At 55.2% G+C, this 22007-nt stretch overlaps 7 protein-coding genes across 7 annotated transcripts; 2 read left to right on the top strand and 5 right to left on the bottom strand.

The window, feature by feature from the left end:
- Positions 1-296: 296 nt before the first annotated feature.
- Positions 297-2210, bottom strand: F5Z01DRAFT_390128 (uncharacterized protein). The gene is made up of 4 exons (XM_046259478.1): positions 1623-2210; positions 1440-1574; positions 880-1384; positions 297-821 (listed from the first exon to the last, which is right to left on the bottom strand). Exons 1-4 carry the CDS (start codon positions 2088-2090, stop codon positions 487-489), a joined length of 1443 nt encoding a protein of 480 aa, XP_046121385.1. The 5' UTR covers positions 2091-2210; the 3' UTR covers positions 297-486.
- A 1345-nt stretch (positions 2211-3555) lies between these two features.
- On the bottom strand, positions 3556-4600 carry F5Z01DRAFT_390195 (uncharacterized protein). Its single transcript, XM_046259480.1, has 2 exons — positions 4148-4600; positions 3556-4102 (listed from the first exon to the last, which is right to left on the bottom strand). Exons 1-2 carry the CDS (start codon positions 4411-4413, stop codon positions 3829-3831), a joined length of 540 nt encoding a protein of 179 aa, XP_046121384.1. The 5' UTR covers positions 4414-4600; the 3' UTR covers positions 3556-3828.
- A 625-nt stretch (positions 4601-5225) lies between these two features.
- F5Z01DRAFT_646005 (glycoside hydrolase) lies at positions 5226-7264 on the top strand. The gene has a single exon (XM_046262876.1). It carries the CDS (start codon positions 5609-5611, stop codon positions 6830-6832), a length of 1224 nt encoding a protein of 407 aa, XP_046121383.1. The 5' UTR covers positions 5226-5608; the 3' UTR covers positions 6833-7264.
- Positions 7265-7284: 20 nt separating this feature from the next.
- F5Z01DRAFT_390102 (uncharacterized protein) lies at positions 7285-9274 on the bottom strand. Its single transcript, XM_046259477.1, has 10 exons — positions 9061-9274; positions 8946-8999; positions 8750-8889; positions 8693-8695; positions 8613-8642; positions 8453-8562; positions 8262-8392; positions 8100-8208; positions 7983-8053; positions 7285-7935 (listed from the first exon to the last, which is right to left on the bottom strand). Exons 1-10 carry the CDS (start codon positions 9170-9172, stop codon positions 7394-7396), a joined length of 1302 nt encoding a protein of 433 aa, XP_046121382.1. The 5' UTR covers positions 9173-9274; the 3' UTR covers positions 7285-7393.
- A 1235-nt stretch (positions 9275-10509) lies between these two features.
- F5Z01DRAFT_671055 (uncharacterized protein) lies at positions 10510-12099 on the bottom strand (the record flags this gene model as incomplete). The annotated part of the gene is made up of 3 exons (XM_046264644.1): positions 10510-10867; positions 10917-11821; positions 11878-12099. The coding sequence occupies 3 exons, from the start codon at positions 12097-12099 to the stop codon at positions 10510-10512; spliced, it is 1485 nt and encodes a 494-aa protein (XP_046121381.1).
- A 1370-nt stretch (positions 12100-13469) lies between these two features.
- F5Z01DRAFT_616493 (tubulin specific chaperone cofactor B) lies at positions 13470-14365 on the bottom strand (the record flags this gene model as incomplete). The annotated part of the gene is made up of 2 exons (XM_046260919.1): positions 13470-13958; positions 14129-14365. The coding sequence occupies 2 exons, from the start codon at positions 14363-14365 to the stop codon at positions 13470-13472; spliced, it is 726 nt and encodes a 241-aa protein (XP_046121380.1).
- A 6551-nt stretch (positions 14366-20916) lies between these two features.
- On the top strand, positions 20917-21853 carry F5Z01DRAFT_671053 (uncharacterized protein; the record flags this gene model as incomplete). Its single annotated transcript, XM_046264643.1, has 2 exons — positions 20917-21149; positions 21205-21853. 2 exons carry the CDS (start codon positions 20917-20919, stop codon positions 21851-21853), a joined length of 882 nt encoding a protein of 293 aa, XP_046121379.1.
- Between the last annotated feature and the right edge of the window lie 154 nt (positions 21854-22007).

The raw sequence follows: 22007 nt of genomic DNA, 5'->3' as shown, positions 1-22007 counted from the left end.
GTAAGCCAACCGGCCACACCGCACACACCCCCGTCGCCATGCTTGCTCAGTGCAAGAGTAAGGATCCTTCGGGTCATCCACACCGGCAACGAGGTCATGATCACCATCAGCCTTGCGATATGCAGGCAGGCGTACCACTGGCTATCTCAAACCTCCTTCGCGCCCTCCGACGCCGCCCTCGGTGTATCCTCGCGCACCTGCATATGTGGTGAGAGCTGCAACGAGAAAGCCAAACAAGCCAGTGATCTTTGTGAACAAGATCAATCTCGCCAGACACGGGGCTTCCTCATACCATGGATTCGCACTATTACAACTAAGCCAAAGGGAAAAGCATGCAGGACGTCGCTATTAGTAACGCTCGCTACCCCCGAAACATCAACACCACGCTATCACACAGCAACATCACGTCTGGAACATGACAGTATATCCCAGGTCTCCTGCCAAGTTTGGCATACTGAGCGGTCCGCCTGCGACTGGCTGCATTCGTCAACGGACCTTGCCAAAGAACGTAATATCCTTATCAAGCTGCGCCTCGATCCACATGGGCCACTGATTGAACATTTGGTGCTCATAGTCCACCCGCGCGTTGATATACTTGAGCCAGCGGACAAAGCCCGGGTCAGTCGGCTGGTCATTCTCTGGTGGTCGTCGCTCGCGCACTTCTCGCTCCTGCTGCGTGATGGGCGTCATAATCTCAATGAGCGAGATCCAGTGCGTGTGCAGAAGCAACATGACCTGGTTGTTGGGGGAGATGAGCTCCTGAAAGACGTTGTGCGGAAGCATCATCCACCAAGCGTGTTGCTGCGAATGCGCCTTGTACGCTGTTGGGCAAATTCATCAGCACAATGGCAAGGGGTAGGCGCACAGACATAGACCTACCCGTCCAGGAGCTGGTGTATAGTTTCTGCGCCATGTCGAGGAGCTTCTCCTGGTACTCCACCTCGACGGGCTCGACGCAGAGCGGTCTCAGGGCGCTGATGGCTTCCATCGCAGCGTCCGTCCAGCCCTTACGTATGAGGGGCAGGCCCTGCATCAGCGGCTCCAGAATCTCATCCTGGCTCTCCTCAAACAGGGTGCTGAAGATGGGCCGGATCTTCCTGAACATCATCTGCATCCCGACAATGACAATGCCGCGTATGAATGTCATGTACTCCACGAGCCCGTCTTCGAGGCTGACGGACTGAAAGGTGAGCGCGTAGCAGGTGGCAAGGAGCGCATTCGTCTCCTCGGCCGAGGTGGTGTCCTTTGAGGCATCGGCCAGCCGCTTCTTGATGGACTTGATCGCTTTGACGCGGTGGCTCATCGCCGCTGCGACGAAACTGCTGTCTGTCTGGATGAGCTCCGAGGCCGCGAATCCCAGGATGGCATGCATCAAGAACTCATGCTGTTGGGTGTTTAGTTATCGCGGGTGAGTTGATCTACCTCGTCCACAGACTCACATTGTGTGCGATGCAAGGCACCTCATGTGTCCACACCGACTCTTGTTTCAGAGGGTGATGCGGATAGCAGTGTGTCAGGAAGTGCTGGAAGAAGCGCATGTCTTGCAGGCTGAACAGAGGGATCTGGTTATGGGGCTTTTCTATTCCTCAGCATTCGTGTCCTAGGCGAGAAACGGCACATACCTGGTGGGTGATCTGGGGTGCGGCAGGGTACTCGCATTTGAGTCCCGTTTTGACGCAGTGACCACAGGCCGGGTGTGTCTCCTGGCACTTGATCCTTCTCCGCTTGCAGTTGAAGCAGCCCCGGCGGCTCTTTGTATGCCCCTTGCGCTCGAGTCTCTGCCTCTGGGTCAGCGTCTCAGCTGCCGGCTTCCTGGTGGCGTCTGTGCTGCCACTCCTGTTGCCCGAGCTTGGTGGTGTCGTCCTGCCAAGGGAAGAGTCGGATAGGGTGGTCGCCCCAGTGCCTAAGTTGGGTGCTGTAGTCTGCTGGATGAGCTGGGGTGTCGTGGTCAGTGGTTGTGGTGGCACTGGAGAAGCCAGGTGAAGGTTGCCATCCTCGGCTCCCGGGGTCTGTTGCAGAAATGCGCCATAGTCAAAGTCGTCGGGATCAGGGTACGTCAGTATAGACGGCGAAATGTTCTGCATGTCCATTATTCTAATGTGACATTTATATGCACCAGTTCAGTCGCTTGTTCGACGACGCTAGGAGGCGTTCATCGATGGGAATGGTTGATACGAATAACCATCCAGTGATCTGGCTCCCGTCTTGATACCAAATTTCGCGGGAGGGAGGGAGTTGAGGTTGAACATCAATGTAAGTCGCTTTATTTTATGCGCAGCCATATACTTGTATATCATGATCTTACTCCTCAGCTGAGACCGTGACGTGAGATGAGTGGCAGCAGCACCGCTGCGCCGTCACGTGTGGAGCCCGTCGACCCTGTGGATCCGTCGTATTCGTCGGTTAGGACGACGTCCTCCTCCCAGGCTCCCACCTCGTGCGAAACCCCGCAGTATTTAACCTTGGGGACGGAACCCCAAGTCACAATTGGCTTCAGCTGGAGCTCTGAAAGGTTATATGCTATCGTCTGTCATTGGTCGCCCTAAAACTTGATGTTTCTAGGCTGCGTTCCAATGACCTGCGTCAAAAAAAGCTACTACGTATAGTATAGCCAAAAGGTCTTTTACGTCTTCCGCGTGCCACACGACGTAAAACATCAACTAAGACTCAAAGGTTCAATCAAAGTCAATGAGCCAGAAGTCCAAAGCTCACTAACCATCACTAGATCTTGTGTTTTATGTAGACCACCAAATACTTATGACCGAATCTTTGCTCCGAAGAGCAACTTGTGCCTCCATCGTGAACATGTATTTGGTATTTGGTGCATCTGCAGGGTAAGTTCATCGCGCCAAGAGGCTGGACTTCATACAGCCACGACGTTCGAACGTATATGTAGAAAACCCCCTTGAACCAGTGACCGATGACTTTACACAGAAAAATAAGAGAGAGAAAGGTTTGGCACGGAAAACTCTTATGGGTCGGCTGGGTGTGGTTCGCTCCTGTTCCTGGAAGTGGCTTACCACGATACTGGGTCCAGCAAAGTTTTCGATTAACGTTTAAGCAAGTTAGCTACCCTGACTTCAAATTTCAGAGTCTTCAGCGCTCTTGTACGGACCCAACTCCCTCCAAAGGTGCCTCTTGTTGGTCAGAAGCCTCACTTCTGGCCCACGAGTGATATGGACACACATCGCGTGACCCACGCAAGAAGAGTTTTTTTCCCTGTACACATCCCAACAGCGAGTATGACTGGATCGCGCATACTTGGCAGTCGGTTGAGCTCATCTTGTTGACTGATTAACGCGCCTAAAGATTCGAGAACAAGTTTGAGATGCCAGGCCAGATAATTAGTAGACTGCGTAGGCGGCTGGGCTCATGTTCCAAGTTCGAACCCTGCCTGATGACCCGGTACGGACGCTGCAAAGATCAACAGCTGTCAAGATCGGTCTGAACCTGAATCGCTTGGCATCGCCCAAGGTCCCAATGCGCTGGCGCTCGTTGATTGGCAGCTCGCCGTCCATAGAGATGACAAGCTTTCCACGACGCTACACTCCCGACGGCTTTCTGCAGGGGTTTTGATGGAGCCATCGGGAGACTCCTTGGGCCGCCGCAAAAGAATTTGCTCAATGTGCTTGGCGTTTGAGGGGCTGCCAGGGTGGGCGAATGTTACCAAGGACAGTTTCGTGTTACGCAGAGGCTTCAACCTGGAATGCTGGCTGCCGTGCACCAACAAAGTGACATTGTTTCTTGTGCAGCAGTCCGGCCCCGATTATCCTGCCCTCCACTTGTCCAGGTACGGGCGGAGCAAGTGTCCTTGTGTCAACGTGGCGGTCAGGTACGCCCCAGACTAACAAAGCGGGAATGGCCGACAGCTTGGGACGCCAGACGCTCAGACCAAGAAAAGAACAAAGAAAAAGCTCTCTTTGACTGACTCGGACCTTGTTGGAAGACAAAGGAAAACTCAAGAGGAGGTTGCCAAAATCGCGATTGAGGCTCCGCATTTGTCGACCCAGTGTTTCTTTTGCCACTCGAAGGCGGATAGCACCGAAAAGTTAAGGTAAAGGAGGCCAGTCGGGCCAGTCCGTTGGTTCCATGATATTGTGCACTATTGCCTTAATATGGATACAAAAGTTTTGTTTGCACGTATTACTCCTTAGGTTCCTGGGCATGATCAATCGAGTCCCAGGTGGGAAGTTCTTGGCCAAAGTCGAGAACACTGGCACTTTTCTTGGTGGATCGATTCGTCGTCTGCTTGTTGGAGGCCTGAACACTGAGAGCACACGGTGTCACTGTTGCCAGCACTGTAAAGGCGACCAACAATAAAGTGAGAGCAGTGCGCGAGCGAGATCGATTGCACAGTGCAAAGAGTAGCGCCGGTGTGTCTTGAGCCGTTTGCTCCTTTTTATGTTCCTGCATTAATGCGGTGGAGCTTCACTGCAAACAAAGCAAGCCGACTGGCTCGTCGTCTGTGATGGAGGGTCGTGGCGGCGCTGTACCTGAATACTAGCCGGTGCTAGAGGTGGTCACCACAGTTGGCTTGTTTCAGTCCGCGCCCAGTTGGTTGCCTGCCGAGGGGGCCAATACGTGCAGAAAGTAACAGAACTGCTGCTGTACGGAGTACGGAGTAGCGGTTGCGCGGCTATGATGACCGGAGGCGCCATACTGGTCACCTGGGTGAGTCCACCTGGGTGAGCTGACTGAACGGCCGGTTAAACCGGCCACTGCCTGGCACCGCCCACTGGCTGACGACGACCGCGCAATACGGCGGCAAGGGGAGAAAGACCAGCGACATGAGCGCTTCGCAGGCGCCCAGGGCAGGTCTATGTCAGCCAGACTTGACTGACGGAGTCAAGTCTGGCTGGCGCATTTGCGCCCAATGTCACGTACACTTACGTACTCCATACAGACACACACACAAACAGACACCTTGCTTCGCTGGCAAGCCTGCTGGCAGCCGTGCTCGGATCCCACTGCCCGACAGAAGATGCGGACGGACTGGGAGGTGGGGCCGCAACGATATGTCGGCACCCCTGCTAGAAGCAACGATAGTGAAGCAGGTACGGCCGAACCTGCCACGATTCATCACGGGTGGCGGCAGAACGGAAGGCCAGACCAAAGTGCTGCGCATGGCAAGCGCAGCAGCAAAGCCCCCGATTGGCGGTCGATGCGAAGGAAAGGGGACACGAGTTGTTAGACTGGCAGGGAGGCACCCACATAGACGAGTCCAGTTGCCAGTGGGCCGGTTCGTTTTTTGAATATTGTGCGCCTGGTCCTCTTCCTCAAGAGACACTGTTTCTCTCCCTCTTCCCTTCCTCCCTCTTCATAACTGTTCACCGACACCAAACATTCATTTCCAATACCCAACGCAGCTAGCTGCTTGACTCTCCTTCACGCGTCTTTGACAGACTGCCAGCTTGACACTCCTTCGGCTGTGCCGACCAACACCGCACCAGAACACCAAAGACAAACGCTCTTTCATATACACCTTTGATCACTTGAACTTAGCGACCGGTCGTCCAAGTTCTCTGTCGTTCAATCCCACATCCAACATCCGTCGTCGGACAGCTCTCGAAGCCAACACTCACTCCCAACCAAATCAGCAACAGCAACAATGTTGACCTCCAAGGCCCTCACCGCCGCGGTCCTGACCGTCCTCACTGGCCAGGCCGTCGCCGCCAACTCCCACCGTCACCTCCACCGTGCTGAGATTGCCAAGCGCGCCATGCACACCGAATGGGTCACCGTCCAAGCGACTGTGTACGTTACTGCCGGCCAGGAGTCTCAGCCCACTACCGTGGCCGAGGCTCCTCAGCAGGTCTCCCAGGAGGCTGTCGCACAAGCTCCCCAGGCTGAGAAGCAGGCTGTCGCTGAAAACCCCGTGGTCCCCGAGGCTCCTGTTGTTTCTGTGGCCCCCGTCGTCTCCCAGGCTCCTGCCGTGGCCCCCGTCGTGGCCCCTGCTCCCACTACCACTCTGGCCACCTCGGTGAAGCCTGCCTCTACCACTGCCGAACCCATCATTGAGATCAGCGCTTCCATCGATCTCCCTAGCGTACCCGAGCCTTCCAAGGAGCCCGAGACGCCTTCGGGCGGCTCTGGCTCTGGCTCTGGCTCTGGCGTGTCCGGCAAGCGTGGTATCGCCTACAACGATGCCAACATGGCCAACATCTTTGCCGAGTCTTGCGAGTCCTGCCGCTGGGCCTACAGCTGGGGCTCTGCCCCCGGCAGCTTGGAGAAGAACATCCAGTACATCCCCATGCTCTGGGGCGACTCCTCCCCGTACACCGATGACTGGGACCAGAACTGCCGCAGTGCCCTCGACGCTGGGTCGCCCGCCATCCTGTCCTTCAACGAGCCCGACCACCCTGAACAGTCCAACATGAGCCCGTCTCAGGCCGCGTCTGCTCACGCCAATCTGATCAACCCCTACGCTGGCCAGGCTCTGATCGGTTCTCCCGCCGTCACCAACTCTGGTGACCCTGGTATGGGCCTCGAGTGGCTCCAGAGCTTCATGGATGCTTGCAAGGCTCAGGATGGCGGCTGCGCCATTGACTTCTGCGCCGTCCATTGGTACTCCGAGGCCCAGTACGCCGACACTCTCTTCGACCACATTGAGAAGGCCCACGAGATCTGCGACAACAAGCCCATCTGGCTCACCGAGTTTGCCCCCACGGGCTCTGATGCCGATAAGGAAGACTTCATGAAGACCGTCATCCCCAAGCTTGACGCCGTTGAGTACCTCGACGCCTACTCCTACTTCATGGTCTCCGAGGGCAACCTCATGTCCAGCGTCAGCTCCCTCAGCAGCGTTGGCTCGCTCTACGCCAGCGTCGCCTAAGCGGACTGCTCGTAGGCGATGACCATTCGACCGGCATCGGTCACGTTCACTTCTTGTCATGGGGAAACCCACTTTTTTTCAAAGGACATTTTCGGGGGGTATGTACGTCAACAATTGGGAGATATAGGACAAAGGCGCAGTGTGTTTGGGTATCCAATTTATATGCGTCTCTTGTGCTCGGAGCAGGATGTCCTTGGTATGCTTCCAGTATTCCGAGACTCCCGCCATCTGTACGATCATCTCATCCAGATTGGAGCCGGTCTGTTGCATTCCTTCCCCTCAACCTTTCGAGGGGAATGTCAATCGTTTTGCTACGGGGATCGGCGCTAGGATGTTTCAAGGGACAGGGTTAAAAGGGAGCCACCGATATACGGTAGGCTAGATAGATGTTACGTGCAATGACCAGCAATGCCAAAAATTGCCTAAAACAAACTTGATCACGCTCCTGTGCATGAAATAATGCCTGGCTGGACATCTGCTGTCGTTTGAAATTTGCGATTATGTCCATGCGTAAGTGAACTATTGCTACACTGGAACCTGCTTGTGATGCCTCCACGAAGTTCAGCAAGGAGACTCTCCTTGGTCATTGCCATGTTGCCCTCCTGTAATCATCGTTCTAGAAGTCACGTATCCGTCTGAGCCTTGAGGACCGCAGCTCATCCTTCTTGACCCGCGATATCCAGGCGCATCTCGCGCGACGCTGTCGGCGCCAACTGCGTCATTGTCAAAGTGATGATGCCTTGGCAGGCCATGATCCTCGCTCATGCTGCTCAGACGCTGACACGGACCCTCGTCGTTTGGTCTGCTCTCTCGCTGAATCGTCGTGGTGATCAAAACATGGTTCTCGAGTTTCAAGTCGGCCATGTCGGACGAATCCTTGCTGTACGTGGTGGCCACCGAGGGCACGAGGGCGATCTCAGCCGGTGACGAGGGTGGTGTGCATCGGGCGCATATCGTCTCTGATGCAAAGCCCGTGCGCCGGACTGCGTCGACGATCCGTCCCCTTCGCGCAGCGCTGTTGTCGGCGGTGAGCGAGTCGTGGCCCGATGTCCCGGCGTTGTCCTTTGATGTGACCCATTGGATGACCATGGCCGAGAACAGGACTCGGGCTGTTAGCGATAAGCTACTTCAGCGGTGGACAGAGACTCACTATCGCAGTTGCAGAGCATGAGACAGACCCATCCTGGTTCACCATTGAGGACCATGAGGACAGTCAGGTTGCTGTGATTGTTAGTTGCCTGCTCCCGCAGAATGTAGGCCAACTGACGTGATGCTGCTTAGAAGCGTACTAGCGGCACCAAAGAAGGTACGGAACGCCACGGTACGAAGGCGCAGGTTGGCCGCCGTGCGCGGCATGTTCTTGAAGGTGTAGAGGTCTTGCTGGTCAGCGCCTGTACGTGAGTTTGGCCGAGGTGACAACAGTACGCACTCTTCAGGGGGATGAGGAAGATGATCGTCAGATACACATTGACAATGGCGTCAAAGGTGATGAGCGGGATCATGGCAAGCTTTTCCATGCCAATGATACACTGTCCGTTCTCATCCATACGTGTTATGCGGCTGGTCCCCGTTGTTAGCAATCGAGCCCCCCCCTTGCAAGTCGCTTGCTAGTGAACCTACAAGATGAAGTTCATGGTGACCACCACAATGTACACACTGATCATGCCAAAAGAGTTGAACAGGTACAGTCGGGATCGCATGCGAGGCTTAGTGGTCCCGCGAATGATATACTGTCACGCATGTTAGTGGTGTTGTTGGGGCCGGTACATAAGCTACGTACAGCTTTCTCCACGAGGAAAAGGTAGATGAGCTTGACACATTAGTTGGCAGACCAAGAGCGTAAGGAAGCCTAGTACTGACTATCTGCAATGCGTGAGTAGATGCCTTGGTGTCAACTCGCCGGAACAGGGGACGTACCTTTGTGGTCACATAGCACGCCAAGCAAAGCAGGATGGCTCCTCGACAGATGAGGATATTGGAGTTCACCCCCAGTGCATGCTGGATGATGGCTGTTGCGACAACGAAGGCATACGAGTCGACGTAGATTGCGAACACCACTACCGCCAGCAAACTTAGCACATGGTCTTTGAGTATACAGCAAACGACCACTTACACCATACCACGAATGGTAGTCTGCGCCAAGTTCGGATCACCAGGAATCGTTTTGCTGTGATGTTTTAGCTCGCTATTCTTCGCAATGTTCACAAGATATAGAAACGTGGACCTACTGAGGAAGAGTGTCAGGACAGTGACCGCAGCAAGTGAGACTATCACGCTCATAACCTGCCCGCCCAGTGGTACGCCCCCCGCTGGTCCATGGAGCTCGTCGTTTGGTGCCATACTGTGCTGATCTGCTCTGATCCACGGAGCGTCTGAAGACAGAGTGCTCTTCCAAGGCCTCGGAAGTTTTCTCTCAATGCCAGTAATGGAAGCCTCAACAGTCGAGTGGTCGGCACTTGCGCTCACCGTTCAAGTTTCGGAAATCTAGGCATGAGGAGCGGTCATCGGTATATGTGTTTTCGGAGACCTTACAGTACGATTGCGCTCAGGCTCTCGAACGAAGCCCCAACCGCACGATTGGGAAAGCCACATCGCACCCTGCAGGCTGCGGCCCAGCTCTTCGATCTCCTATGAGACAGCTGCACCCGAGACATTGGTAGCAGATTGTCCCACATCTGCTAAGGACGAGGACATCAAGGCATGCCCATCGCCGGGTTTGGGGCATGCATGGAGGCGACATGAGGTGCGTGTGCCCGCACGCGAGGAGGGAGAGCAGTGGACTGCGGCGTGGACTCGGAGAAAAGAAACGAGAGAGACGCGGCTCATGCGAGGCAGGGCAAGCTAAGGGGATGCGCGCAAGTCTAGAAGCGCTCCAAGAGATCGCAGCACGTCAGTGATCGGTCAGTGGTTCTTCAGACTTTACCAGAGCAAGATGGTATTTGTTCTGCGTGGCTCATCCCCAAATGGTGTGTTTCTCACGCGCTTCAAATGTGCTGGGGCTCTGCGATTAGAGCGAACCGACAAGAATCGGCATACACAACCCTGGGGCGATCATCACTCATGTTCATAGGATCACCAGGCTATTGGCCGATGGCGCCTGGTGCTGCATGTGTTCATCGCCAGCCGAGGCGGGTGAAGGTCGCATGCCGACAAACTAGTCGACGCCCACATGACTGGGGCCCTCTTGGCCCAAGAGGCCCGAGCCATGTGCATATATGTATGACGATGTCGAAGGCCGCGATCGCACGCGTATTTTCGCTGCCGCGGTTAATTGTGCGGCCTCACTGGGCATAGCTGGGAAACTTGGTCTGACACCATGATTTCAGCTCCAGGAAAAGGAAGCGCAAGCTGATTAAAAGCCGGACGGCCTTACACACGATCAAGCGCCATCTCATGGAAATAACAACAATGCATTGTCTCGATCGACAAGCCGAGATAATCGTAAAGACCTGGGTATATGCAGTACTTCTTTCTCCCTTGTGCCAGCAAAATGACAGTTGAACGTGGCGGTGCCTCGCCATATCGCCCGTACGTCGCGCATCTGTGGTCCCCAACGCCTTCCAATGCCATGCTCTTGTGGTATCTGTCCAGAGTCATTTGCAAACCGTAACGCCTTCATCAACAAAAATTCGAAGGTGCCAGCTTCGATCAGGGGGGCCGCTCCCCGTCGACGTATTTCAGCAGCTTGCGTTCGCAGATTGGGCCCTGGTCGCGATGCGAAACCGCTCTCGCAACCGACCTGCGAACCGTGCACCCTGCTGACGCTCCTCAGCCTCCGAGGGTTGCACATACCCGGCCTCCGGCGCCTCGCGGGCGATCCTAACTTCACGCAGCTGCCGTAGCATCTCCATCTGCTCCTCCACGGATGCTTGTCTAAGTCGATTCACGTCAAAGAGACGGGATAGCCTGTGGCGGTAGGAGTCGGGAACAGTCTCGTGCTCATCAAGCTCCCAGGTAAGCGGAGGTGGCAGCACCTGCTCGCCAGTTGGTGAATAACCAACTGAGCAATTGTGCCCAGGGCGCAGATCAAGACGACTGGGACTGATCAGCAAAACTTTCTTGGCTTTTGCATCCTGCGACTTACCATAGAGGGCATGTTCCGGAAACGTTGATGAGCCAAGGATCGATACATTGAGGATGGTATTGATGATCACATGGGAGTACCCGAACATCTTCTCCAACTCTGAAATCCTCTGTGCAGATGGAACACCGAAGACTCTCCTCCGCAACCCCTGTGCCTGTGGTAGAGGTGAGTTCAGAGCTCGCAAAAGAGGATCTGGTGCTCGGCTCGCCCTGTCCATGCGTAGACTGCGGTGTGACACCCTGTGCCGGAGGATACTGGCCTTCAGTGGTTGCAGTCTCCATCTCTAGATCTGGATCGGGCTTGGCTTGCTGCTTGTCCCCAAATTTGACAATTGGTAGCGTGTCCAGAACGGCCCTCGCAAGGCCTTTGGCCCTGCTCTGTCGAGGACGGCCCCCGTTGGCACGCCTTGGTCCGTAGCGTTCCGGATAACGATGGGCTCTGACGACTCCAATGGCGACGATGATGACGAAAAGGAACGTGATCAGTCCTGTTATACTATAAAGAACACTCATGGCAACAGCCGAGTGATTACCTTGACTGTGCTCGTCTTCCGAAATGTCAAGATTCGTAATGTTGCCGTACATCTTGACACCAACCGTTTCGCCCTTGTCTGTACCGTTGAGATGGCTGAGCACGGTCGTAGCCTCTCCCGGATCCACCATGGAAAGAATTCTGGTGTATCGTACTCCCTGTCTGTTCCTCAGAGCACACCTGTTATTGGAGGTGGAGTAGAGCACAATCGCCCTGGGAGTTTGCTTCATCAACTCCTGGATCATGTGGGATGAATCAATGCTCGCATCGTCGTTCGGTTTGTCGCAGCTCATGTAGGCTACATCGTCGTGGCTTGTGAAATCAAGGTAATTCGATTCGGTAACAGCCTTCAATTTGCCTTTGATACTAACATTCTAGAAGACGAGGTCAGCATCGCAGTCTCCGATTTCTGAGTCGACGGGGATCTTACCCCTTTCTGCGCCTCGGAACTGGGCAGTGTGAGGCTCTCGCTGAGTGGGATGACGGCGTAGTTGGTCGAGTCGGCGGACAGCTGCAATTGCAACGTGTTGTCTGTAGCCCATGAGGGTAATTCGTCTACTGCTTCTACGTAGACACCGTGTTCGCCAAGTACACAACGGACAACGGAGGAGATGACAAGCGCAGAGCTTGGAACCGTCCATTGGAAACGCATGGTGGCACTGTTGCTCCTGGCCGGACCTCGGGAGAGGGGCCCTCTTCGTAGGGCTGTATGGAGACGACGACACGGCTTGCGACCGTCGCTCTGACTTGTCGAGTCTGCTTGTAGGTGGTTTCGAGCCGGGTCAGCGCCAAGAAGCTCACATTTCATCCGTCGCGGACGGAGGCATCGGCCACGGAGAGCGTGCAGGATCGATCCACTCCGTTCTCAATGAAAGGGCGAGCGGAAGGTCGGGAGGTGAATTGGGTCGGTTCTGCGCGAGTACGAGGACGTCGTCGAGGGTGAGACGAGAGGCAGACCAAGGAACGACTGGAGTGCAAAGGTGAAAGGATGAAGTTGCACATTGAAGAGATATACAGGTTACATACTGGACTAGCTTGTCTATCCGGGCATAGGCAGGCGCGATGCGGTTGATCCTAACTGAGAAGCACCCAGCGTGGGGAACGGCTCAGTCACGACCGCGCTTTCCCAGTGGCCACTGGCCAGGCATTCGAGATGTGCTTGGCCGGGCCTTGGCGCGGGTGGAGCCCCAAGACCGCCCAGGCCTATGCGACTGGACCACCTACGTGGCTGCGAATCCCGCTTGAGCCTCACTGCCGTGATTGAGCTCGACTCCAATATTATCCGACATATATCCTCAGTCCCTTGCCATGTTCTATCGACTGACTGCTGACTATCAGGAAATCAAAAGGCAGTGATTTTGGCTATCGTCAGCTCGTTGTACCGCTTCTCCCATTGCTTCTTGGCATGTTCACGAGGAAATGTGGTGCGCAGCCAGGTCTGGGCGCTGTCTCGGCGTCGCCTGGGCATTGGCTCGGCAGCCCATCGGTCAGAGAAAGGTCCCTTGGTGGTCGGGTCGGCCTTCCAAAACGCAGCTTATTCTTGACTCAGCTTGAGACAACCCCGATTGTCGGACGGACGGCCTGGAAACTGCTGAGTAGGGGACCGAACCCCTTTTTCCTCCTCAGGGACAGGTTTCAAAATAAGGTTCACTGTCACTGCGACGCGTCACATGTTCGAATGCTGAGGATATATTATTTCACGCCGTTGTATATTCGCTCACACTCGAAATAACGTAATCTATTTTTGGCGCTCACAGCGACTCCCGAGGTTTTGCTGATGCAAAGAGCTAGTTACCCGGTAGTTTCGTGCGTACAGTCCATCGAAGCGGTTTCACATGTATTTCCCCACTGCCTTGATGCTTGTCGAACGCTACCTAGCTTACGGAGTCATTAGTATCACAAGAATGGATGCGTGAGTTCTCGACCTGCGCTTGAATAGGCACATAAAATTGAGCTCTGTCCGAAGACTTGACGTTTCCTCTTGTACGTGGTCTTCTCGAAAACACTGGACCAGGTTACAAGTCAGATTTCTTCCATGTCTTCCAAATCATCCATAGCCTCAAAGTCCCCCACTTCCACTCTCTCAGGCCGCACAAAAACACCATGCTTCATAGACGATGCCTCGCCCCAATACCGGGTTCCTTGGATACTGCCGTCATTCTTGCCAGCCGGCTCATCTAGCTGTACGCCAACCCACGGCCCAGCCCCGTTGGGTATCTCCTTGACCTGACCGACGTATTTGACGACACCTCTCCTCGTGTCATCGCCACCGACGCGGCATCGTCGGCCAGGAGTGATGTCGCGTTGGGCAATGTCAGCTTCCAGGGCAGCAATCCGTGCTTGCTCATGATCTGGGGCGTTGGGGTCGAAACGCCCCAGCTGCTGGGCCTTCTTCCAAGCGCGTACGGAATCCGACTTCTTCTCGTACTCTTCCTCGGGCATGACATACTTGTCAACAGCTGACGTGTCCGTGTAGTTCTCTCTGGCGCCTGGTGGCCGAGTGTCCCCCACCTGTGGATATGTTAGCGAGGTGAATCACCCATGATGATGTATACGTCTGGCAGGCCATGGCAAGTCCTATGCTATCACGGTGCCCACGGGAGCATCCCTGCCTGAGTACATGCCTGGGGATGAAAGGGGGTGGGACTAGGTAGGTGGCAAGATAGATTCGAGCAACTTACACGAAGCTCTGCATAGGCTTGTAGAGGGAACGCCGACAGTCGTGTATTATCCTCATCAGACGCCTCGATAGGTATGACCTGGCCATCGGACGTCTTCAGGCTGAGCGTCTGCGACAGAGGAGGCACACCAGTGATTGGCTCAAGTCTTGCCTTGAGCTGGCCAATTGTCCATGACGGTGTGATGCGTCGCTCCGACGCTGAGTTGTCCGAGACAACCTGGAGGGGAATGTCGGCCATAGTAACGCCTACTTGTCGCAGTGCAAGGTGAGCTGTTGCCAAAGGTTGATATGCCCGCGGGGGTGACTGGAGTTCAGGGGCTTGCCGCTTGCCCTGGAAACATCCACAGCTGCCCGGTGACCTGACCCAGACGGATGTCGAGTTGGGGTGGCGGATCGATCTGTGGGATATTGGGCCACGAAGCTCTGACCAAATGGGGCCAGTCAATGAGTGAAGCTATTCTCGCCTTGTCGTGAATTGAGGCCTGGACGACTGGATTGGAGTATGCACAGGGCTTGCTCTCTGCCGCCACCACAGGCTGTGGTGGGGGTACAACCACTAAGTTAGGCGGTAATCCTCACGCGGGGTGCCCAACGGCTGTGGCTCAGTTGACTGCCTAACCCAGCCACAGTTGCCGGGCAGGCCATCTTCAGCCACGTCCCAGCCCCCCCTGAGATGGACGTTGATCAGTCGCCGGCATTTGCGCAGATCTTCGACACATCACAACGATCCTCGCGGCTAGTATAAACAGCCCGGCCGTGGATCCAGGAGGTGCCTTTTCGTCGCCCGCGGTGGGCTGATGCAGAACCGACAAACGGGCTACAACAAGCTCTATCTCGCTGCTGCTGCTGCTGCCTCTCAGGCCTCGACGAGGCACCGATACTCAGCCCAATTCGCTGGTCGGTCTGACCTGAGCCGCCTGACCGGCTGCACTCAGCGCAGAATGGGATCAATGCGCATACTGATATGGGTTGGTAGTTAGTTACCAATCCAACGAGCTGGGACTCATGTCTGCTCTCTCCGCTGCGTCGACAACTAACTCTTGAGCCGCCAAATGCTGTGCATCACGACGAGCCCGATCTGCGGCCCAAGACGCAGGGCGAGTATCCATACCGTGCACTCGTCTCCAACAAACCCTGTTCGCGACCTGGCCAGGAGCTGCAACTTTCAGCTGATACTATCATATTTATAACATGCCAAGTTGTTGCCGCTCAAGCCAAACGGCCTCTCCATCAGGCCTGCTGAATTGCTGCGAGAGGCGGCCTGGCTTTTGCGCCTCCAAAATTGACAGGTCAATTTGTTGCTGTCGCACTGCATTCACTCTTTGTTACGCAGACGAGGCCTGCGGAGTTTCCTTTCTTTTCTTTTTCTCATAATCAACAATAGGTGCTTCCTCTCGTTTGATGTCTCTTTTTTTCGCATCTTTTGCTACAATTACGTTTTGCCCGAGAGGCGGAACTCGGTCTCTCCGTTCCGTCCACTGGCATCGGTTCCGTCAGGCTCCAGTCGCTTACTTTGTATACCCGCGCATCCTCGCATGAACCAACTTGTCAGGGCTGTGCACTTCTTCGTCACCGTCGTCCCAACTCGCCAGGCTATCTGCTCTCGAGTCAACACCCGCGCCTTAGCCCACGGCTGCTAGGGCTCATTCAATGAGTATCGTCTTGCCACTCGAATTCATGTCCCCTGTCGAGCAACGATCCTCTAGTTGATGCTACGTACCTGTTGTTGGTGCCCGATCAACAAGTCTGTCTGCACAGCATCAAGCCTTCCCACCAAGTATCCCGAATGCCTGCTCACCGCTCAGCAGATCTTGCGCCAGAATTTTCGTCACACTTGTTATGACTCCTGCTTTACCGCTCTTGTGAGTCTTTGATGCCGGAGGACGTCGAGTCACAGTAGCGTGGGGTGTATGTCTATCATATCTCAGTCTTCTTCCCCGAACACATATATGTATGTAAGTTGTCGAGGCCCCGCCTGTTGTTTGTGCATGAACTCAGCTTGAGCACTGCCTTTGTTTGATATCCAGCGAGGCTTGACCGTTTGTCAGTCACTTGGCTTTGATCCCGCCGCGCTTGAGGACCACAGACATGTGCTTTATAGTCACCTGTCGAGAGATTGATATTTCGCGCAGTCACGACTGTGGACATGAGGACGTTGACGAAACTACGTATATAGTTATTATTGACCTAAGTTACGATAATATTGCGCCCAAAGCTCCGCTCGCAATGATCGCCCAAGAGCCGTGGCGAGAGATACATGCATGAATGCAGACTCACGAGACCCGCCCAATAGCCTCGGTCCCGAGGAGACACTTGCATGCTATTAATATGTATTCGAAGCCCTGTGAGAGATCTGTACGTTGTGCGGGCCAGTGAACAGGCTGTTGTGATGTTGTCTCAAAACCCTCGGAGTTACATGTCATAATAGATCGCATGCTATTAGATCAAATGGTTGGGCATCAATGATTTTCTGAGGCGACTTCTTGGCGGGGGCTGTAAAGTCAATCGGCCCCGAACAGAGTCGGTGTGATATTGCCGTATTACTTGGAATATTCCACGCTAGCGAGAAGAGGTTGGCGGGTTGCAGAATGCATGAGTGTCGCCAACAACTGCTCGTGGTGTTCACAAACACGGGTTTGCCAGTCGTTCACCGCCGCCTCACAGCCGTCGTCATAATAGTGGATCGGTGTCGAGAGCGGCGGACCCTGACGAAGTGGAGAGCCAGCTAGGGCTGGGACGATCCGATCAAGAATGGTGAACGGTACGGAGTACTGTCAGCTCGAAATTTGCCAAACTTATGAAGTTAGTGCTTGCGAGGATGTGCTGGCTGCTGGTGTCGCTGGTGATGAACTCGAGTTGACTTTGGACTGATACCCGCCAGCCAATATGCATTCGCCTACCCTAGCCTCACTGCGCCAGCGCGATGAGGTTTTGGAGTGTGTGTCCGCGTGTCGGTCTACTGTGGCTGAGTTGTATGTACACTGTTATATGTGCCAGTTTGGCACACGAAGTTCGTCTCTTGCGTGGGGGAAGGGTGCGTCCCTGGACCCCCGGAGCCTGAATGATGACAGCACATTACACACCCTCATCGGCAAACCCTTGCCCTTGCTGTCAGTCAATGTACGATGACTTTCAGGTTGTCCGCTGTCTTGCGCCATGCTTCCTTTTGGCGTAATAACGGAAATGATCTGGTGTCAATGCCACTGACCGCCTGTTCCACAACCTCACAAGGATGCTCACATACAGGAGGTCCGCCACTGATTACTCAAGGGCTGCGTCAATGTGATGCAGGATGCGAACTGGCTTGGGCGTAGTTGAAGCCAGCGGAGCGGGGCTAGGCGTCTTTTTTTCTGACTTTTTTCCCCATCTTCTTCACCTGCGACAGAAACCACCGTATCTTATTAGTACTGTCGGCGGCAGCGGTCCATCGGCAGTCACTGTTTAGCCGCGTTCCTGTCGGATGTGTGGCGTGTGCCTCGCCCCTGGTGACACACATGCTGTGTGTGTCAACGCACATGTGTCTGCCCTGCAAGTCACTGCAGGCAGCCCAGCCGGCCCTTATTATATGCGATGACAAACGAGTGGTCGACACCCCATGGAGATGACGCGCACGGACGTGAAGGAGAGCCGACTGGGCACACGCATCCAAAATGATCAGAACATGCGCGATGAAGCTGAAGAGGGCGAGTAGTGTAGTTCGTGAACATTGAAAATGCGGAGCGTCGCCATGTGTCGAAATGGCGGAGTTCCTGCCTCGTCATGTTGTTGATACGCAGGTATGTACTATTCGAGGCTCACCGCCGCGCGCGAACACTTTGCAACCAGGAAGATCCTAGGTTAATAACAACAAGTAATGCGCCGTAACTGTGGGAGTAGTGGCATGCAACGTCAATGGCTAGTTCAGAATGTGAGAGCAGGGTTCAGCGTTGTTCGAGAGGAGAGAAGCGCGGACGCAAAGTACCAGGAAGTCGAGCGAGCTGGTGTCTGAATTTGTTATTAGAGGGCAAACTTTTCTATCAACGGTAATCTCAGCAGCAGTACGGCATACCTTAAGATCCAGAACAGACTGGATGCACGCATGACCAGCCCCTTCCTTCCTTGTCCATTATTCTCGCTTCTTGACCCGAATGAGGCACCTGCTGGGGTTTGCTGTCGCTGATTCCGCACTTTCGGGCTTCTGCTGGTAGTGATGATTATATGATAGATGCGGTGGGGAAGGTGCGCAGGGACCGGATGTTCCTTCTACGTACCTTGCCTTGCTTTTCCCCGGGTCTTCAGCCTGTCATCAGGCATTGGACGAACTTCTTCGCGACGACAACAGGGCCGGCCCAAAAGGTCAGGCACCGAATGTGCTATCCTTACCTTACCTTACCTTACCAGGTGCCTGACGTCTTCTCGTCTTCCCGCCACGGTGCACGCGGCATACGCCGCGCTGCCCCTGTCGGCTCAGTTTCATGCCCATTGCTCGGGCAGCTAACTTGAAAGAACTATTATTATCATCATCATCATGCACAATAGCGCCTCTAAATTACTTCCGCGAACGACAAGCCAGCCGGACGTGCGAGCGAGCGACCTTTCAGCGCAAACACCCCGGCCTTCCCGCCCAACTCGAAGTCGCGGCCACCGACGCCTGGTAAGCAACGACATCTCCCTGTTCGTGTCGCGAGTTGGATCAACAGCCGCGCCGGCTGTGGCTGACCCCAGTCTGCCCCATCGAGTCGGATCTCACAGCGGGTTTACCCCCACTCCCGGGCTTCTTTTGCAAACTGTCTCGAGGCGAGAAGCGAAAGCAATAGAGCAGAGCAGAGCCTGGCTAGGCAAGCAAAGCAACGCGGCGCGAGGCAAATAAGAGAGCGATTGGAAGCAGGGCGACGACTCGCAACGACTGGAGACGTACCGCCTGGCGAGGTAAGGTACGTCTTATGGCTGGTATGGCTTCATGCTTATGCACGTATGCGTGGCAGTGGGATGTGTTGGCCAGTCCCCATCGCGGCTGCTTCCCGTTGGGAGCGCACCCCTACAGTGCTGCGGCGCGCAAGACCGCGCTGCCTGCGCCTGGGCCTTGTTGTTTGTCTCCAGTGCATTGTGATCTCCGTTTATCTGGAGACTGGACGGCTGCGCACTAGACAATCATCAATGAGCGGGAGAGAAAAAAGGTCCTGACGACGAAGATGTCCGGATCCTGTTTGGTTTGGGAGCCAGTGAACCCTAGGTAGCCCACCAGCAAGTGGTTCGGCGTCCCTAGCAGCCCAACCGTGGGATGTTGAGATCATTGCTGGGGTCACGGAGATCCCCTTTGGCCCCTGCCATGGCGCTGCGTCCGACTCTCTAGGACGGGCTTGACATTCCTCAGCCACAGCCTTGTTGGAACGGGGATCGGTGCCTGGGCCATGCTCCTAGCAATTTCTAGATCTGTTTGATAATATCTGTGCAGATACCCATCGAGTTCCGAAGAGGAGGTGCAGCGGTATTAGGCGACCCCACGCGCTGCAACGCTGGAAGTCAAGGTCAAGCCAAGGCCAATGGTGTCCTGCCCTGAATGATGGCTTTCTGGCGGGCACGCCACCGTGTGCTAGCCTCACCCCTCCTCCGTTGACCGTTCTTCTTCATGGCAACAAGCGTCCGTGTACGTACATCTCTATACCGCCTGATGGAGAGGCCATGCTAGTCTAGCTGGCCTGGCTGGCTGGCTGGCTACGGGATCGCTGCCTGACTAGGTACTTATCTATCCGGAGCGCTGTCACACACAGCTCTTGACGTTGTCATTGCTAAACAGACACCGAAGACGACCACCACACCCTGCTCATCCATCAACCTTCTTCAAATCTACACTGAGAATACGCAAACCACGACCCGGCGGCCCAGTTCGTTGTTCGTCAGTCACCGTTCTCTGTGCTCCCTGACGTTCATCTTGCACACCCGTAAAACACACTACCTTGCCCGACGTGAATCGGCGCCTTGTCCCTGGTCGTGGATCATCACTTACACGGCCTTGCCCCTACCGACGTTTCCCAACCAGACACATACTTCATGCACCAACCTGAGCCTAGTTTCTTGCGTCTCAAATACGGTCACTCGAGCTCCTGTGCCAAATCTCAAGCATAAGATCTCGTTCAAAGTCGTTGGCGCCGTCCTAATCGCAGACTCGACTCGTCCCCTTCAATTGCCCTATTGGCTGGCGCATCACCAATCAGCACCCGACTACAAGGTTGTAGGCTTCCCATAATTCGACGACATACGCCTTCCCATACGGCGAGGCTATTCTGGCCTCTCTTCTATCATACCCCCTACTTCATCCTGCTCTGTGCTTCCTGGAGTTGAGACATTCCTTCGAGCACCAACAGACACGCGACTATCCACGACAAACGGCGTGGAAAGCCAGTTGCGATTCTGGCTCAACTACAGAGCCAAGTTCCGGTCTGCCTCCTACAGGCAGGGCATCTTGCATCAACTGGTTTTGCGCAGGCACGCTTTGACCGATACCGCAACTCTCGATCTCACGCCGCCCAAGCCTCCTCTGGTAGCTTGAGCAACCCTCCTGTCAACGTGGATCTCCAGACTCTCCTAGGTGGGCGCAATGCGAGCAGGCCCAGCGCCCAAGCCTCTACACGCTTTGAGCAGCAAGCGCAGCCCTCGCCGGTACACAGCCAGATGGCAACAGCAACGATCACGTCGGCATCACCGCCGTCATCTGACCCGGCGCTGGCGCGTGCACAGCAACGCACCTCAACATCCCACAGTGTTCGGCGAAAGACCGTGCCTGCCACTAGGTCCGGCGGCCGACGCAGGATGCCAACGCCGGAGGGATCAGAGCAACCAGCCAAGAGGCAGAGCAAGTGGTCTGCGCAAGAGAACGCCACCATCATCGAGCTTCGAGGCAGTGGAATGAAGTGGGAAGACATTTCAAAGCAGATCCCCGGCAGGAGTGCCATCAGCTGTCGACTACACTACCAGAACTATCTAGAGAGACGACCCGACTGGACGGAAGAGCGCAAGGACAAGCTCGCACAGCTCTACGAAAGGTTGGCGGCCCTGATTTGAAGAATGTTTTTGATCCGTAAAACTGACACTTGACAGATTCAAGGCGGAGATGTGGTCCAAGGTGGCGGAAGAGCTGGCAGTGCCCTGGAGGGCAGCTGAGGCCATGCACTGGTCCATGGGCGAGGTTGACATGGCTGCGAGGGCTGGGACGACCCCTTTCTCCATGGCAGCAGTGAACGCCGACGCGAGGCGTCGTAGGTCTCCCTCCCGCACTGACTACAACTCATACCGACATGACACGGTCCCCCTCGAGATTGCAACGGCGTACGACTATGGCTCACAGCCCGCTACTGGCAGACCCCAAGCGATCGGCACACGGCGTGAAGCGATGCCCCCGCCTCCTCTCTCCGCCAGAACGGAGCAAGTCGAAGGCTCCTTTGAACCTCCACTACCAGCACTGGCACCTGTACAGCTTCGTCAGACGCCCCAGAGTGCCAGCGGTACCTTCCTACCCAGCATCGCGGAGATGACAACTGGTGTTGCGCCTTATCACGGTCCACATGACAACACACCTGCGCAGGGTGTGCCCATGACGCCGGGGCCATACCACCCTCACATGCCAACGGGGCCAGACACGCGCTATTCTGTGGAGCGTCAAGGTGTCAAACGACCGGCGAGCCCCGAGAACAGTTACCATGACACGAACCAGCGCCGACGAATAAAACTAGAGCAAGTGTCGAACTAGAAGTCTTGGTGGATGGCGCAACAGGCCAGAGGGCAGCAGAGTGTTTGAGTATGCAGACCTGGGGGTCCGGATTTCGGGTGACCAGCTGTTGCATTTGTGGTTTTGATATCTTCCATGGCAAGCGAGCGAGGTTGTTTTGAGCGACATGACACGA

This window comes from Emericellopsis atlantica (assembly GCF_019669845.1).
Source record: "Emericellopsis atlantica unplaced genomic scaffold F5Z01scaffold_4, whole genome shotgun sequence".
Classification (NCBI taxonomy): domain Eukaryota; kingdom Fungi; phylum Ascomycota; class Sordariomycetes; order Hypocreales; family Bionectriaceae; genus Emericellopsis; species Emericellopsis atlantica.
This window is presented reverse-complemented; position numbering and strand designations above follow the sequence as displayed.